This window comes from Gracilinanus agilis, chromosome 2 (genome assembly GCF_016433145.1).
Source record: "Gracilinanus agilis isolate LMUSP501 chromosome 2, AgileGrace, whole genome shotgun sequence".
Lineage (NCBI taxonomy): Eukaryota > Metazoa > Chordata > Mammalia > Didelphimorphia > Didelphidae > Gracilinanus > Gracilinanus agilis.
This window is the reverse complement of record NC_058131.1, coordinates 159,147,717-159,167,496: the sequence shown is the minus strand read 5'-3', so window position 1 is coordinate 159,167,496 and position 19,780 is coordinate 159,147,717. Positions and strand designations below refer to the sequence as shown.

The 19,780-nt window shown below is 40.1% G+C and overlaps 1 protein-coding gene across 1 annotated transcript in view; it reads right to left on the bottom strand.

Moving 5' to 3' along the window:
• BIN3 (bridging integrator 3) overlaps positions 1-13,877 on the bottom strand; it is a 43,907-nt gene extending 30,030 nt beyond the window's left edge. The window contains exon 1 of the mRNA XM_044660812.1: positions 13,792-13,877. Within this exon, the coding sequence (XP_044516747.1) occupies positions 13,792-13,799 (8 nt within the window). The 5' untranslated portion in view covers positions 13,800-13,877. The remainder of the gene's footprint in view (positions 1-13,791) is intronic.
• Positions 13,878-19,780: the final 5,903 nt, after the last annotated feature.

Sequence of the window (19,780 nt, the reverse complement as noted above, 5' to 3'; positions counted from 1 at the left end):
ATTAACTGCAACAGACTGATTGTTCTCTTTTTTCTTCTTTCTATTCATCCTGTTCTACTGCTACATACTAAGCATCTTTAAAAAACTACCTGTCATGTTACTCCCCTACTCAGAAAATTCAATAATCCCCCACTGCATGCAGGATGAAGTCATTTAAGTTTTCAATAGTCTGGCTAGGGCTTATAACTTGAAGTCTCATCTCTGGCTACTGCATAGAGGTCAAGCAGGTATAGATTTAAGACAATGACTGAGGTGTTACAGAAAAAGCTCTGGCTCAGGAGTCAGGAGACCTAGGTTTGAGACCTGGCTTTGCTACTGCCTCACTTTGGACATATCTGTAAAAGTGGGTGGCACTAAATCCCTTCTATGGTCCTATCCGGCAATGAAATTCTTTGATTCTAATTTCTAGCCTAGTTTTCACTGTTCTTCAGTGAAAATCTTCTATTCTAGCCATGCTGACCCAGTTATTCACAGGAACTTCCTACTCTACCAAGAGGCCTTCCCAAAATTAATCCTGTGAAATCTCCTTCAAGTCACATCTCTCATCACTTTGGTGATCCCTCCCTCCTTTTACTCCTAAGAATTGCCTTTACTACTCACTTACATTTTTACCACATGATTTGCTTGGTTTTTGATGTGTACCTGTACCTATCCTATCTCCTTAATATAAGACTATAAGTACTCCAATGGCAGAAATCACGTATTATATTTGTTTTTATTTTCCAGAGTCTCACATAGGGCTGGGAGCATGCTGAGTAGCCATTAAAAAAAAAAAAAAGAGTTTGTTGAGTGAATGAGCTTCTTCGAAGAACCTTACATAATCCATAAGTAATTCAGTTCTAGTGAAAAACTACTGCCCCCAGCTAAGGTCAAAATGATGTGACATCACTTTGTTTGGGGTTTTTATTTAAACAAAAGAGAAGGAGAGGCAACAAATAACTAAGGAAGGATGGCTCTCCTGGGATCGGAGGACCAAACACTTAGCTGCTACAAAGGGCAGGGGGCTAGCTTTCAGTTTGAGAAATGAAAGCTGGTGAAATCATCAGAGTAGGACAAAGGAAAACACATAAAGAGATCCGAGAGAGGAGAAAAAAAATAAGGGGAACATTCTTGGTTCATTCAGAAGCTGCCAAACAGAATATATACTGTTTCGGGACTGCCTTGAAAATGGGAGTACATGCCTTGCTTTAGAGAAATTGGAAGTCTTTTGTTAGAGAAATTGAGATAAAGACTTCACTAGGGTAGTGGTGGTATGTCAAAAAGAGAGAGGAAAGAACAACTATAGATTCACTATGACCTTCTTTAATTTCCTCAATCTGTCTCCCTGGTTTCCATGGTATTCAAAGTGAAGTTCTGACTCTGCTTCCCTGTGGGAATGAAGGGTCTTCCCAGTGAAAAACAGCTGCTCTGGAAAAAGTGTGGCTGGGGTGACAAAACCTCAGGATTCCAGGGAAGAATGACCATGCTTAACACAGCTAGAACACATAGAACCTAGATGCCCATGACAACCTTGAAGGAATACTCACTCCAGGGAACAGAAGAGCTCATAGTAATTCAAAGGGACACATTTATTCATTTTCACAGCATTCATGGAAAACAGAAAAGCCACATGGATTCAATTAAATTGAATTCAACAAATTTTTATTAATTTCTCAACATGTACAAGCACTGGGGATTTTATTTTTAAGTTCCTGCCTTTAAGAGGTTTACATCCAACTTGGATTTTCCTCTTCAGGTTATAGAAGATGAAACAGGCTCAGGAAGAGGACACAGCTTGTCATTATCCAGAGAACTCTGGACTGAGAGAACTCAAGAGCTCCAGATGATCTTAAGTGAGAATCCCCACCCTGCCTTGTACTCCAGTTTATAAATATGGGTACCAGAGGGCAGGAGCAGCTACCCAACAGGGAAAAATGCTTTTCACAACCATTCCTTTACATCCCCACCCCCTTACCTAAAACACAACAAAAAAACCCAACTTCTATGTGTACAAAGAGGGAAAAGGAAAAAAGAGATTCTATTTTCTTTCAAAACAAAGAAAAGTCAACAGGATGTTCTCCAAAGCTACAAATATACTTTTTCAAACAGTAAATATCTTTATTAGCAGCATGATGCCAGTTGGCTAATTTTGTCTGTCTCAGTAAAACCTTTCCAAAAAAACTGCTCTTGTGTAATGTCTATTTACAAAAACAGCTCTTTTGCATTTTCAACTTGCGGGGTTTCTCAATCTTTCTGCTTGTCCCCACCTCTTTCCTCTTTACTGCAGAGGCAAGAGCAAGAGAGATGCTGAAGACAGTTCAGTTAAAATTTCTCTTTTCTCTTTATCAAATGTATTAATAATTTAGTTAAATCCTAACCATCTTCTATTGGCTTCCAATGGCTTTTGCTGCCACTGAGCATGAAATGTCTATAAGTTTGGTCTGGGAGTGGGGAGTACCTTAAAATTGTTTTTCAAACAATTTCAAAAAATTGTTTCTATCTCATTCCATGAACTTTTGCTGTCTTTGTCTGGACCAAGTAATTCAATTTGATCCCAAATCAGAAGGGGGCTAGGGCTGAACAAAGAGCATGAGGCAGTCCATAGTGACCGGAAGACTGGTCATTCCAGGGGAGTGATTTGAGTTTTTTCACTGTCTAAACAGTGGCAGGAAAGTGGGTAAGAAATAAGTTTAAAAACTAGGTTTCTGCTGCCTAGATAGGACTTTCTACCCCTTCCTCTTCCAATCTCCATCAATCTGCCTCCCACACTCCCCCCTCCCCAATAGAATTACTCTTATCTTTGGGCTTACTATCTAGTTCTGGTTCATAACTTACTCTACCAGAGATACCTTCCCATTGGTATGTAGATGGGGGGGGGGAGAGGAGGAAATCAACTTATTTGGAAGCCTTAGGGTTACTTAAAAGAGTAGACATCTGGAACCAGGACAACAGCTGTCTATGGGATTCCAGCTTCCCTGTGTGAAAGTACTTGCTGGCCAGACTGCCAAAGGAACAAGAAAAGTCCAGCCACCTCTTGGTCAGAAAAGCTTTGATTGGAATTAGATAGTATCATGTTCTGTGCCAGTGTCCATGGCAACAGTAACTACAGCCCTACCTCAGCTCCCTTCCCCCCCCCAAAACAACCACCAGCCAGATCTATGCCCATTGCAAAAGGGAACATTAATAGTAGTCACCAAATGAAGGTAGAAAATGTACACCTTTAAAAATAAGGCACATGGTCTTTTGTGACTAGTCTCTTTGTGATTTAACATGAGTTATTCTGTTCAGCTTCTGAGCCTTTCTTCTCTAGGCTGACCAGAGTAGAAATCATTGCGAGTATCAAAATCATTTCCATGATTTTGTTGTTGATATGTGCATAGCACTTCTGGGATTGCAAAGCACTTTACAAATACTACCTAATTTGATCCTCACAATAATCCCATCAAGCGAGCACTACAGATATAAGTTCCATTTTATAGATGGAGAAGCTGAGGTTTTCATGGTTACCCAACTTTTTTCCACTATGTAGCCCAGATCTGGAAAAAGCCCTAGCAATCATCTAATACAAGAGTTCTTAATCTTTTTTGTGTTCTAATCTCCTTTGGCAATTTGATGAAATCCTTGGACCCTTTCTAAGAGCAGTGTTTTTAAAAGCATAAAATCAAATACAGACAATAACAAAGGAAATAAACTATATTGATATATAGTTATCAAAATGTTTAAGGAGAAAAAAAAGCCCCAAGTTAAGGGCCCTTGATAAAATCCAATTTTGGTCCTCACTTTCTCTTTCTTCTAGGAGGCTAGAATGAAGATCCAAACGACTTAAATGACCTGCTCAGCTATTTTATGGAAGACCTTGGCTTCCTGATTTCCAGTGTGAAGCTCTTTCTGTTGTGCCATGGGTGAATTAGGTCCAAGACACATGGTAATGTCAGCAGGTGCAAGTGCTTACTATAGACTAGGCATGGTGCAGGCTATCTTGTTTCAGGGATAACCCTTTCCCCAGAATTCACTATTTCTTAGGCCAAGCTAACAGGTTTGAAACATAATGAGACTGCTCTTGTTAGGGCTATCATGGTGAACCTATTGCACACATGCCAGAGGGGGCACTCAGAGCCCTCTCTGTGGGCACACCCGATGTCACCCCAGCATAGAGTTTGCCAGAGTTCCTTACTAGAAAGCCAGAGGGCCAGGGGCCAGGCTGCTCTCCTCCCCCTCTCCATGAGTGCCTGAGGACATTTCTCACATCACCACAACTCTAAAAGGTTCACCATCACTATCCTCTAGGTAGTCAGGTCATCTTAATTCACATTACAGCAAAGCACTGTAGTGGTACACAAAGGAGAGAGGAGAGATACAAAGATGAGTAACACAGTCCCTATTCTCATGGAGGTCATAATTTAGTAGGCGGGGAAAAAAGTGCATATACACATAAGGAAAAAAAAACCCAAATCAACTCTTATCAAAAGGACACTCAGAGAAGGCTTTAGGGAGAGAGAGCACCTAAATTGGTCCCTAAAGAGAAAGATGTTAAGTTAGACTGTGGGACAGTGAGTACCAAGGCCAAGAGGGCTCTAAGAAGCCCAATTTGGTCATAGAGTATGTAAGATGGAGTAGTGTGAAATAAAGATGGAAAGGTAGATTGAAATCAGACTATGAAGGATCCTGAATGACAGGCTATGAAGGCTATATTATATTTAGTAGTCAACGGGGTGGCTACTAAAATAGACTAAAATGAGGGGTAATGAGGGCCTGAACTAAAGAGGTGCCAGTAGGAAATGCTGCAGAGATTGTGGAGAGAAACAACAGGATTTGGCAACTATGTTAGGAGTGAGGGAGCACTCAGAGATGACTGAGGTTTTGAGTCTGGGTAACTGGGAGGATGATGGTGTCAGTCACATGCTGAATGAAACAGAGAAGCTGGAAGAAAGGGCAAATTTGGGGAACAGAGTGGATGGGCAATGACAAATTCAATTTTGGCAGGCTAAGTATGAGGTATCTATGAAACATTCAGCTAAGGATTTCAATTCAACAGGAAGTTGGAAATAAGAGTTTGGAACTCAAAGATAAGGTCAGAGGTGAAGCTAGAGCTTTTGAGTCATCTTCATAGAGTGGGCCATTGAAGCCACCAGAATACATGAGTTTGTTAAGAGAGGCATTATAGAGAAAGAAAATGGCCAATGACAAAATTTCTGCTGCTAGAATTACCAAGTGAAAGAGTGAAGAAGTGAAGAATTAAGGAAGATGAAAAAGGTGGATCTTCCCCCCCACGTCCCACCAAAAAAGGTAATTTATGTTTGTTTTGTTGTGGTCTTCTTGAGAAAATGTTAGGTATTGTCCTGTAGTACAGAAGGCTCAAACATGAAGCCTGCAAAACTCCTGAGTATAATTGAATCAGATTAAAAATATACTTAGGAAAATGTAACAAAATAAAATTACAATAAAACACAGATCATTTTATATCTTAGAATTAAGTCAATATATAGCCCCCCAAAGTTCCTTATGCACAGTTTGGTGGTCCCCACTTCTATATGAACTTGATACCACTAGTATAGTAGATAGAGTCCTTGATTTTGGAGTCAGGAAAACCTGAGTTAAATACTGCCTCAGACACACACTAGCTGTATGACCCTAGGCAAGTCCCTCAATCTCTCTGGACCTCAGTTTTCTCATCTATAAAGGGAAGGGGTTTTAATCATGACCTTTTAGGCTCCTTCCAGTCATCCCTAAATCTATGATCCTATGGTTTTATGGATATGATTACGTTCATTTTCATGACTCTGAGATAAGAATATATGTATAGAAAATTATCTTTTATAGAGAAATTTATTCTAGAAAAAGAGAAACTAAAGTAGAAATGAAATAGTTCATTTGGCAAGTCATTAGCTGAGCAAGGGATCAGACCCTACTGGCCTGTCTCCTACATTCTGAAAACTCAAGAAAGAACATGCAGCTTTCAGACCTGGTACCACAAGCTATGCTTATTTCTCTCAGCTAGGTGATGCCCCCAGTAGCCATGGGGGAGTACAGGTAGAAACAAAGGATGGGCTTATATTATAGAGCTAGTTCTGGAAGCATGCTTATGACACATGCCATAGAAACAAAACCACCATCATACACCTGATCCTGAAAATCATGTTTTGCTCAATTAGGGATAATCTGTGGGACCACAAGCCAGCTCAGAGCATTAGAAGAATCAAATCTATACCAGCTATGGAAAGCTGCATATCTTTTCAAGGTGACTGTTCATTTGCAATAAACAGACATTCTGGCCAAGAAAGTTGCTTCAGTGAAACTAGAAGACAGTCATCAAGGATGGTGTTGCCAAGGCGGTGCTTGACCAGTTTCCAAACCCAGAGTACAGGTTTCCATAAACAGCATGGACATAACCTTTTGGTTGCCTGGTTCTTTCCTCTTACAATTATTACATGTTTAAAAAATAAAAAAAAAAACAATCCCCTTGCTGCCATACATTTGTTTAATTGGTGTCAAAGGAGACAGTTTATAGTCTAGACTAGTATGAATGAAAAGTTATTTATTATGAACTTACTATGTGCTTAATCAAGTTTGTATCACATCAATCCTAAACCAAAAAAACCATTAATGGTATTCCAACACCTACTGAATGAAGTCCTAAGAATCTTATTTGAGACCCTTGGTAATCTGACTCCAATGTAGTTTTCCAATATTATCTCCCATTACTCCAAATTGTTCTCTGCTCAAGGTGGACTGGAAAGGCTATGTGGTAGAATAGAAAGGCTACTGGATTTGAAATCAGGGGAATTACGTTATATAATTATATGTATGTATACATGTATATATATAAATTATATAATGCTTTAAGGTGTGAAAAGTTCTTTACCACATTTCTTATCAATAAAGTGAAGGGATAGGAACAAATAATCTCAAGTCCCATACAATTCTACATCAAATTCCTCACTCTCCCTTGATATTATTTTCATATTCCTGATCTGTTCTCCAAGAAAGCCCTTCCCTCACCTCTCTGCTTACATAAATACTACTAGTCATTTCAAACCAACACACCTCCAATCACTATTAAATTTGGTATTTGGCAACACTTCCTAGTGTGTCAATGATCTTTTTATATGTATATCCCCTGGCTTCCTAAGGTAAGTTCCCTGAGGCCTATGATTGTCTTATCCCTTTTTGTAACACAAACACCACTTTGCCCATAGGGGAGTAGGTGTTCAAAGCTCATCCATTCAACAAAAGTGTTATTTGATTGTTTGAAGTTGGCTAATTAGAGAAACTGGCTGGAGAAGCATCATAGTACAATGGGAAGTGCTGGGTTTGGATGCAGGGGGTATCTTCTACTTATAGGATAATACGTTTAGATCTGGAAGGGTTCCCAGAAACCAACTAGTCTGAACTTCTCATTTTACAGATGAAGAATGGAAGCCCAGAGAAGGGAGCTAAGTGGCACAGAGGATGGAGTGCTCAGTCTGGAATCAATCAATAAACATTAAGAGCTTACAAATATGCCAAGTACCATGCTAAGCAGGTGGGGATACAAAAAAGCAATAGATAGCTCCTGCCACCAAGGAGGTCAAATAATCAGGAAGACTTGAATTTGAATTTAGCCTCAGACACTAGATGTGTGATACAGGGCAAGTCACTTGACTGCTGTTTGCCTGGATTTCCTCAACTGTAAAATGAGGATAACAATTGCACTGGCCTTGCATGGTTGCTGTGAGGATCAAATGAGATAATATTTGTAAAATGCTTAGCACGGTTAGCACATGTCTGGCACAGAGTAGATGCTGAAATAAAATGTTTATTGATTAACAGTAGAATTCAAATACTTCCTTTTCCCTATCCCCCCCAAGGTCATAACCTAAGAAATGTCCTTTCACTTATGATTATAAATTAATGAGGCAGAAAAGACCACACTATGTTGGGACCTATAGGTGGGGAGGCCCCAAAGGCCAGAGAAATTGTTACAAAGTTTCTGGAGATGTACAGGACAAAGCTGTTTTCTTCCCTACTTAAACTTCCCAAAGAGGTAACAGTATTCATAATTTACTAACATTTATTGTGCAGCAGCTGGGCCCATGCCACTGCAGAAGGTAGATTCAGGGTAGTCTGATGAAAGGACTTCAGGCCATCTAGCCCATTTTATCTCTGGTAAATCACTGTGGAATCAATGTATGGAACCAAAGAATATAAAAGTTGCGAGGGAGCTCAGAATTCACTTAATCCAATCCATACCTGAACAAGAGCTCTCTATAACTACAGGAGTAGAAATGCAAAAGCAAATCATATGACATCATTTATCACATATATATATGGGTATGTGATGTGGGGTTTAGGTCTTTAAAAAATCTATAGCAAAAATGAATAATATGGAAATGGGTATCAAGTGACAACATTTGTGCAACCCAATGGAATTGCTTGTCATCTCTGGGAAGGGGGAAGGAAAAGGGGAGGAAAAGAAAATGAATCATGGAAACATGGAAAAAAATTTAAAAATAAAGTGAAAAACAAAAACAAAACTCTATAACATTCCCAGCAAGTAGCCATCCACCCTCCTCTTAGCAAAATCACTGCTTTCTGAGAGTCCACATTGGGTTGAAATTCATCTCTCCAATTCCAATCCACTGATTCTAATTCTATTCTCTGGTGCCAAATAAAACAAGTCTAACATTCTCCATAAGACAGACTTCTAAACACCTAAAGACCACTATCACGTTCCCTCTATATCTTCTCCAGGTTAACCAGGTTGTCTAACTGGTCCTTATATGGCATGGTCCTAAGTCTTTTCAATGTTCTGGTTACTCTTTTCTGGAAGCTCTCTAGATCATCAGTGTCCTTCCTAAAATGCAGTATTCAGAACCTAACACGGTAATTCAGATGTGTTCTGAGAATCGAAGAAAACAGTAGGATAATTTCTCTTGTCCTGGATCCTATGCTTCAATTAACTTGGCCTAAGATCACATTAGCTATGTTGGCAGGCACATCACACTGAACATGCAGGCCAACAAAAAACTACAGATCTTTTTTATACAAACTTGGCTAGCCATCCCTTCCATACCTTGAACTTGTTCATTCGAATTTTAACCCAAGCATGGAACTTAATATTTATTCCTACTAAATTTCATTAATTCATTTGTCTATCTTGTTGCAATCTTTCCAAATCCTGCTTCTGTCATCTAACATATTAACCATCCCTCCCACTTTTGTGTCATCTTAAAACTTGCTAAGCATGCCATCTCGGTCTTTGTCCTAGCCATTGATAAAAACATTGAACATAACAAAGGCCAAGGGCAGAACTCTCCAGTCACTCTTCTAAGAACCCTCCCTTCAGGCTGACACCAAACCATTAATTATTATTCTTTGGGTCAAGTAGCTCACTCAAGTTTGCATCCACCTAACTATATTATCACTCAGTCCAGTTTTCCACATGGTCTACAAGGATATCAAGGGAAATTTGCCAAATGCCTTGCTGAAATCCAGGTATATTTCTGTCTAGCAATCCTGTCAAATAGGAAATAAAGTTGGTCTGATTTAGATCACTACAGTAAAAAAGCAGAATGTGATAAATGCCATAAGAAATGGAATAAATGCCAAAGGAGTTCAGAGGAAGGAGAGATCACATTGAGTGAGAAGAGGGAAGAATAAGGGAAAAGCTTCACAATGCAGTTACCATTTGAATCTTTATCATAGGACGAGGGAACAAGCAGTTCCACTTGGTAAACCCAAGTCATCTGTACAGCCTCTTCCTTTTGAACCTAAGCTTGGGAGCAAGGGGTTCATGCCTCCTTTACTTGTTTTTAAACTCTTACCTTCTGTCTTAGAATCAATACTAAGTATCAGTTCCAAGACAAAAGAACGATACGGGCTAGCAACTGGGAGTCAGGATCACATAGCTAGGAAGTATCTGAGGTCACATTTGAATCTAGGACCTCCCAACTCTAGGACTGGCTCTCTCTATCCACTGATCCACCTAGCAGCCTCTTGCCTCCTAAACTCATAATTTTCTCCAGACCTAAGGGAGAGCCATAGTGATAGAGTATTAATAATAGTTGGCAATTATATAGCATTTTAAAGTTTGCTAATTGCTCCATATATATTTGGTCTTCATAATGGCCCTGTGAGGTTAGTGCTATTATTATTTCCATTTTACAGATGAGAAAACAGAGGCCGAGAGGTTAAGTGCCTTGCCCAAGATCACACAGCTATATGTCTGAACCAGAATTTGAATTCAGATCTTCATAACTCTTAAGTTCAGCACCCTATATCAATTGTGCCACCTAGCTGCCTATGGTGACAGGACCTTAGCCCTTAGACATTTATGTTTAATATTCAGGTTTCTAACCCTGCCCCTTTTAAAAATTAATGGGTCATTTTAAAGAGGCAGATTTGAAAAAGCCACTAATAGTTATTAGGATTCGTTTAATTGTGATATTTCTCTAAAGAAATATAAGTAGATTTGATCTTGTTGAGTCTTATAAACTGCACCTGTGGCAGAGTCAATAGTAAACATTTATTAAGTGTTTACTATGTGGCAAGTGCTGGTAGAAAAGCAAAAAACAGTCCCTGCTTTTAAGAGAAGCTCAGTCGAGTCAACATTACATAGTTAGCAGCTAAAACAGGGCTTAAACCCATGCATCCCAATTCCCAGGGTAGTACTTTACTCACATTACATCAATATTTTCTTCTGAGTTAACCTGCCAGGGCATACATAAACCCTCTGTAAAGGACAAATCTGATAGTCACTCCTTCAAGGTTTCTTCCTCTGGATCTTATCTGTGATCTTTAAGGTTTCAGAGATGGGTATATAGGTAAACTCAGTAACAACAAAAAAAAATTAAAACAAAATTTATTTCTAATCCATTTTAACCCCTTCTGCAGAAGAGATTTAGTCTATACTAGAGGCAAGAAAATGGAGAGATGGAGAATCTGTTTTGGGGCCACATGGTGAGGAAGGAAGTAGAGATCTGAGTACCCAACATTTTCCTCTTAGATGGTTGCTTGGATTCCTGGGGCATCCTGATTAGAAATGTATGGTCCTCAAATGAGGGCACGCACCAACTAAACAAACAGGAGGGTGGACAGGCCGCCTGCACAGAGGAAGTTGAAAACAAAAGCCACTCCATCTTTATGCAAAACCCAGTGTGCAAAGGGCACTAATGTTGGACATTTTTCACCATGACATTTTGAAAGCACAGCCTGGCACAGAACAAAGGCTTCCCTCAGGGAGCCATGCTCAGAATGCTCTGTGTCTCACTCACCAATGGCTGGCACACCCCCTGAGCTTGGTGAACTTGACCTTGGGCTAATGCCTCCCATGGTGGCTGTACGTCACTCTGGCCATTTTTCCCACCCCTGGAATTCCGAACTTTGGTGAATGAAGAGATTGATTCCAGAAGCAGGAAAACAGCTCCATGCATGAATCAGATAGACCAAACCCTGGCTGCCTGTGCCAGCCATTGAGCCAGGAACTGAATGTGATTGTGTGCCTGGTCACCAGGGCTGTTCCCCTTTCAGGGGAAGAGGGTCAAGGTCCACGCAAAACATGACGTGGGCTAAGTTGAAAGGGAGGAGGGACAAATCTCAGCTTTGAGAGGCAAAGCTGTTCTCTTTAGCCATGGTATTGTTTTATAATGAGAGTACAAGAAATGACTCGAAAATGTGCATTATTGGTAGTGTATTCTCTTCAATATAAGCAGCACTTTCTCATGGTCTGCCCTCTTTCTTAAAGACCTTAAAAACCTGGGGCTAGTCTCACTTTTCTATAATATTCTCAGTGAGAAAGATAAAAATAACTTCAAGAATTTCCCCAGAGAAACTCTCACTCAGTAAACTTCTCCCAGTTTAAGAAATAAAGATGAGTGCTGTTTGATTTGTAACATATTCTGAGCACTACAAGGCAACTGCACTTTTTGGTTCTAACCTTGAAAATCCTGGAAATTCATGATGTGCTAGGTAGGGATGAATTTACCCATAGGAGGAAAAGTTTCAGGCTGTACTCTAAGAAACTAATTCCTCTGAGGAAGAATATCCCTGTGTTATCACTATGCCTCTAACTGGCAGGCAGAAGAGACTCTGTGATTTGGTTCTAACAGGAATGGAACATTAACTTTTCCAGGTAAAGGCCTGCAATTGGCCTCTAGCAGGAAAGGACATTAAAAAAAGGAGCAATTCCTGGAGGGGCTTATTAGGTCATTGCTTGGGGCTCTACCTAATCTGCTGGGGCTTGTCAGTTCAATATTTGCGCATAAATCTTATCACAGTGAAGAAAAAGAGAATCAGAAGTGGTTTGGATTTCATACTACAAATCTGTTCCTGATGTTTATTGACATATCAGCTATTTCTAAACAGAATTCAATCTCAAATGCCTCAGTAGAAAAATAATTTACAAATAGTTCTTAAAAGAAAGTACATTCAAACCTCTCTGTGGTCAATGGACCTATCTGAAAAGCTTTATGGACAATTCTCCTAGTCTTATACTCTAGGCATGATTGTCTTAGCCAAATCTGACAACTGGGAAGGTAGGTTTCTGAAAGGCTCAACAAAATAGAGGAGTTTTCTTATAAGGAAGGAAAAGTCTCTCTCTTCTAAGAACAAGAATTCAGTATACAAAGAACAACCTACTTTCAGCCAAATGGAGTCTCAAACAATCACCAAACATTCAGAAAATGATTACTATAGGTAAAATATTTTCAAGTTTAAGTAGCAAATAAGGGCTTGAAGTATTATTGCATAATAGAGATGTTGATAGTAATTATTCAGACTTGTAACATTTTGTTCATATGTATACACATATTTAATAAGGATTATTATGACTTTGGAAGAAAAACAAATATTTAGATAGTAGAGTATCAGGATACTAGTGCTATAAACTTGAGACCATTGCTGTAAAGCTCTTAGGGAAGTGAGGTTCTCTTTAAACTCCTTAAATGATTAGTTTGCTGAGTAAAGGTAAAATTTGGAGGTATATCTAAATGAAAAAGGGTCTAGGACCTGGAAACAAGAAATGATAGCCTCAGTCCTGGCTATGACACTTACCAATAGCGTGTCATTGGACAAGTTACTTCCCTGAGGCCTCAGTTTCCTCATTTGGAAAATGGGGATATCAACACTGATTCCATGTACCTCACAGGTCTGTCTCCACACAAAAGCCAGTAAAGTACAATGGAAATAACACTGACTTCAGAGTAGGTTGACAGTTTGATTAATTAATAAATATTTGTGTGACCTAAGGGTAAGTCACTTAATCATCCTTGGCCTCAGTTTCCTCCTCTAAAATGACAAGGATGGATTAGATGGCTTCTGAGGTCCCTTCTGGTTCTAGCACCACGATCTCATGATGGACTTCAGAAAAGGTTATTAAAATTATTCTTAGAGGACTGGGCAAAGTATGGTTTGGGACCCAAGGGACGAGGTCCACCTCAGCCCCATCTTTCCCCCTGGATTCTCAGGCCAAATGACTCATAGATCATAAGACCACAGAAATGGAAGGGACCGCTAAACGAACCGGGAGAAACTCCCCTTACAAGGGCGCTAGTTCGTGGCCATTCAACCTCCGGGGATGGGGCAGCTCTTCTAATCAAATCCTTTCCCTGCACTTCTCGGAAAACTTTGCAGAAGGGCCAGAGGTCTGTCTCGGCCAGGGCCAGCGGGGCGAGAGGCTCAATTCGCGGACCCCAAGAGGGGGGCGGGGCATCCCAGCCCGGGGGAGGGGGGGGAGAAGGAGGAGGGAGGGCTCAGGGACTCGGAAACGGAGTCCGGCGTGAGGCACGAAGGGGAGTCTAAAGAAGCCTGAGGCAGGATCTGCTGGATCTCACTCACCAGCTCATGGCGGCGGCCCCGGTGTCTGAGCCGCGCGTAGTAGCCCCGGCTCAGGCCTCAGCCCACTTTGCTTCGGCCACTTCCGGATTCGGGCCGTCTCCAGGAAGTGACGAATAAGACCCTCCCGGAAGAGAGGCGGTGCGCCGTTGCGCGGGGTGGGATCAGTACCCGGAGCACGTAAGGGGCGAATCCTATCGCAGTTATCTAGTAACTCTTTCGCTATGGAGTCTGTGGGAACTACTCCGAGCCCCGCAACTGGCTGAGCGTAGGCGCTAGCTGGCTCCCTTAAGCTTTTCCCGACCTCGGCCCGCGGGCTCCCTCTCTTCCTTGCCTCAATTTCTCCAGCTGTAGAAATGAATGCATCAATTCAGTAAATGCACAACGAACATTTGTTAAATGCCTACTGTATGCGGTGCAAAAAAGGGGAGGAGGAGGAAGAAGGCTTCAAGGTTTGGCCTTTGTGGAGTCCCGGAGGCTGAAGCTGAGCCTGAATTGGAGGAGAGCACAGAATTATGAAGGGGAGGACAGCTAGGATGGCGAATGCTGGTTTTAGTATCAAAGAAAACCCTGAGTTTAAATTCTAGCCAGCCGTGTGGCCCTGAGCAAGTTTCTAAACTTATCGTCTGTCAAATGAGGATAATAATAGCCTCTCTTCCAAAAGATTATTGTGAGGATCAAAGGAAATAACGTGTAAAACGCTTTTCCAGCCATTGAGGCAAAAGCTAGTCATTATCACTGTCATTCTTCACACTGGGATTCAGAGGTCATTTTCCAGGTTGTTCACTGATGAAGTTGAACGAGGTGCCGTGAAAAGTGGGGGCTTAGAGGTTGAGAGGAGGGAGAAGGAATTGCAGAAGTTGGAGCCTGGGAGCATTGGATTGCACATAATTATCCTTTTCCACTTTGTTCTATTCATCCATCCTTAAAACATTTATTAAGTGCCAGGCACTGTGCTGAGTGCTCTTAGAACAGGGAGACATAAAGGAAACAGCCATAAAGGAAGTAGGTACTGCCTGAAAGGGGCTTCTATTCTTGTGAGAGTGAGGGAAAAAGCAACATGGAAACATAAGTAAAAGTAAAGATTTATTTGGTAGAGGAAGAACACTGATCAGTGGAGATGAGGAAGGCTGCTAGGAAAGGCTGAGGATTGAGAAAAGGCTATCATTTCTGGCAGTGAAGAGATCTTAGAAGAGAGCAGTTTCAGATGAATAATAAGGCTTCCTGTAGGAAGTGGTATTTCAGCCTTAATAAGGAGTTACTATGTGCATAGTGTACCACAGGGGAGAAAAACCCCATACAGTCCCTGCCCTATGGGAGTTTCAATTCTATCGGGAGATATGCAAGTCTATGGAAAATATATATGAAATAACAGCTGGGAGGAATAGGAAAGGGCTTCTGTGGGAGGTAGCATTTGATCTGCACATACATAAACTAGGGATTTTAAGATGTGGGGATGAGGAAGGATGCAATGTCATGTGATATATATATCTCCTGGCACATAGTAAACCAAGTAGATACACAGACATAGATACATATCTGGGGATAGAGAAGGGCCAATTTTTTTTTAATCCTTACCTTCTGACTTAGTATCAGTTCTAAGGTGGGAAAATGGCAAGGGCTAGGCAATTGGAGTTGTGACTTGCCTAGAGTTACAAAGCTTACAAAGCATCTGGGGCCAAATTTGAACCCAGGTCCTCCTGACTCAAGACCTGGCACTCTACTTACTCTGCTTTCTAGATGAAAAAAAGGGGCCAAATTTTAGAGACATTGTGGAGGTAACAAGATTTAACATCTCAGTGAATATGTGAAGTTAGTGAAGATCAAGAATGACTCACCTTAGGAACCCAAGTGCCTGGAAAGATGGTGATACCCTTTTATAGAAATAGGGAAGTTTCGGAAAAGGATGGATCTTGGGGAAAAAATAGTTCTTTTGGACATATTAAGTTTGAGGTACTCATGGGACAACTAATTAGAAATTTCTTATAAGCTGGTGATTCAGAACTGGATCTCAAAAGAGGGACCAGAACTAGATGTCTAGCTGTGAGAAACATCTGCAGAGAGATGATCCTTGAACCAATGGGAATGAATGAAGTCACCAAGAGAAAAAATATAGAGAAAAAAAAGAGAAAGGACACAGTTAAGGGGCATGATACAGAGGTCGATTCAGCAAAGAAGACTGGTAAGGAGTAACAAAGCAGGTAGAAGGAGAAACAGGAGAAAACAGTGTCACAAAAACCCAGAGAGGAGAGAGTATCCAGGAGGAAAGGGTAGCCCAAAATGTCAAATGCTGATGGGAAATTGAGAAAGATAAGAATTGAGAAAAGACAATTGTATTTGGCAATTAAGGGATCCCTGATAATCTTAAAGAGTACAGTTTCAGTTGAAGAGCGAACATAGAAGCCAGATGTAAGGGGTTGAGGGGAAGAGGGTGCAATGAGTGTAGACAGCTTTTTCTAGGAGATAGTTCCTCAAAGGGAGGAGGGAGAGAGAGAACAATATTTAAATCGACGGTGGGGCCTCCTGAGGGTTTTTAAGTATTTAAGGAAGTTTGGATATAGGTTGCAAAGATGTTTGTAAATAGATGGGAAGGAATCAGGAGATAAGGAGAGGCTGGATGTTTGGAAGGGAGAGAGCTGAGCCTTGAAGCACATTTTATAGCTTTTCAGAGGCAGAGGTGAAGAGGAAGCCCCATAGGGCAGCTTCATGAGAGCTCCTCACTCTTCCTCACCCCACATAACCGATTATTTGCCAAATCTTTTTGTGTCTGCTTCCAAGGGACCTCTTGCATCTGACCCTTCTCTTCACTCATGCAGCTCCCACTTTAGTGGAGCCCCTCATTACATCTTGCCTGGATTATTGCAACAGCCTCCTAGTCGGTCTCCTTGCCTTTAGACTCACCACTTCAGGCCTTCCTACACACAGCTGCTGAAGTAATTCTCCTTCAGCTCAGATGGGACCATGTGACTCTCCTACTCAGTCTACTCCAGCGGCTTCCTACTGCCTTGAGGAGGACATAGAAACTGCTCTATCCAGCTTGGAAAGCCCTGCACAACCTGACCCCAGCTTCGTCAGACCTCTCTTTCCCCCTTTCCCTCCAACTCTTCAATCCAGTCAAACAGACCTTTTCTCTGCTTCTCTCATTTAACACTACCTTTCTAACTCCCTACCTCAGGCCTGGAATACAGAGCCTCGGCACCATAGATCCTGTCTCCAAGATGAAGCTTAGACACCCTCCTCTCAACAAAACCTTTCCTGATCCTCCAAGTGCTAGCGTTTCCCCAAAACCTTGTATTTTAATGCCTCTATTTTAAAAATATTTTTGTGTTTTTATATTTGTAATAATAATTTATATTATTACATATACTAATATAATTATATTAGTATTTGTATTTTAACTTTACATTTTTTGATATTTTTATATATATATAATATATATACATTATGGACTAGGCAATGGAGGTTAAATGACTATGGTCACAGAGCTTAGAAGTATCTGATGCCAGATTTGAACCTAGGATCTCCTATCTGTAGGCCTGGCTCTTAATCCACTGAATCACCTAGCTGCCCCTTATATATTATGTATTTTAATACATGCATATAATATATTGTTAAATATTATTTATTATTATATAAATATATTGTTAAACATTAGTTATTACATAAATATATTGTTAAATATTTATTATTATATGAATATATTGCTAATATTATTTATTGTTATATAAATATATTGTTAAATATTATTTATTATTACATATGTTGTTAAATATTTTTATTATATATATTGTTAAACATTATTTATTATTATATAAATATATTGTTAAAATTATTATTATATAACTATATTGTTAAAATTATTTATTATATAAATATATTGTTAAATATTTATTCCAGACATATTCTAGTGTTAAATATATATTTTACATAAATATAAATAATATGTATTATTTAAAATATTTGTTTCTCCCCTAAGAATGTAAGCCCCTTGAGAGTAGGAATTGTTCCTTTCTACTATGTGCTTGTATCCCTAGCACCTGGCAAAGGGTGAGAGCTAACTCAATACTTGATTAATATTTCCATCTCATTACAGAATTGGCACACTTTCTCTTTTTGAACATAACATTACATATACATATATGTCTGTGTGTCCTATGTACATATATACACATATGCATAGATTTGTTACTATTTCTTTCCTATAGGTTATCCTTAGAAATACTTTGGAGGCTGCTTATAACCTCCATGCATACCTGCAACTTTGATTCTATGAAGATTGTACAGTCTTCCAAGATTCACAGCTAAAAATGTTGGGAAAACATTCATGTTAACAAGATGTACAGGGGATTTGCTTGAGACTGCCCATCTTTTGTCATAATCTATTCAATGGGTTTTTTTTTCTCATCCACCTAGTTTTCCCTGCATGGATTGTTACTCCCTTCTGGATAACTGTGGATCTCATGATGGATTCAGCATGACTTTTGCTCTAACATGAGCAGATAGTCTTTTTGTATTACAGACAACTGATCACTATGGCTCCAACAGTAAATAGTGGTTATTATGACCCAGCAGTATCCTTTGTTAATGGGGGAGTGCCAGCTCCACTGATTGTGCCTTAGTGAGGGCTGAAAGGGTTGAATTTATTTGTTGATTATATTTATATAAACTTGCACCTGCCATTATCATAATAGGTGACATTTACATGACGCTTCAGAGTTGTGAAAATTTTCTATACATTTATTCTTATTTGATATCTTCATGGTATTCAGAACTGGCAGGATTCTAACTGGTCTTCTCATCCAACTCCTTTGAATAACAGATTATCCTTACAATAATCCAGTAAAGTAGGTAGTACAAGCAAAATCTCCATTTTACAGATGAAGAAAATGGGTCCCTTTCTGAGAGGGACAGGCTTAGGGTCATATAATGAGTTTGTGTTAGATCTGAGGCTAGAACCCCCTTGATGATGGATAAAGCACCATGCTCAGTCCCAGGGGAAATAAAGATACAGATAGAGTCTGAGCTTTACCCTCAGTTTCCCTGAGCTATATCATCTTTTATTCCCTGCCCTGGAGAGCTCCCTGCATTCATGAATCCTCAGAGCAATGGGTGCTCTAGGGAATGAGTGAATCAGGTATTGTGTATATGGTAAAAGCTTCCTCAGGGCTTGGACAAAGTAGGGAGAGGGACCCTGTTCAGAATAGTCTGGGAAGTATCTGTCTGGTTCCATTCCTGGGCATCAGTCCCGTGGGAGCTGTGTTTGACAGGGCTCTCTTCAGATGAATCCAGTTACCAGTCAATCATGCCCTTGTGTATATAACTCTCTTCCATGAGTTTATTCAAATAAAATCCAGCATCTGTGAAAGAAAAAAAAAAAGGAAGGGTTATCACAAAAAGCCACATTAGTCTGGAAGCAGCCTCAGTGTTGCGTCACACAGATAGATCCTCTGGCTATGCCTCAGTGAAGGAAGGAAAAAATGCTAGAAAAAAAATATTGTTCAGGTATATGCTACTCAGGTCTTTCTGAAAACTATCTAAGCCACTACTGTCTACAATTCCAGGCATTGCCCAATTACTTGGTATCCATAGCATGCTGGAGCAATTTCCGCCATTTTACCATACCTGCAGATAATTTTTATTTTCCTCACCTAAAATCTGTACACATGATCTAAAAGATCCATCACTGCAGGAGACTTTAAAAATTAACTGGTCATGTCACCACAGGTTTAGGGCTGGAAAGGACCTTGAAGATCATTTAGTCCAATTCCTTCCTTTTTATAGATGAGGAAATTGAGGCCCAAAGACTTGCCCAATATCACATGGTTCTCTGATTATAGATCTAGTGGTTTTCCCACTATACAACAGTGTTCACAACCAAAGCCTCATTCAAAGCAGCATCTCTTTATATTTATTATTTTTTTTAAAACCCTTGCCTTCCATCTTAGAATCAATACTGTATATTGGTTCCAAGGCAGAAGAGTGGTTAAAGGCC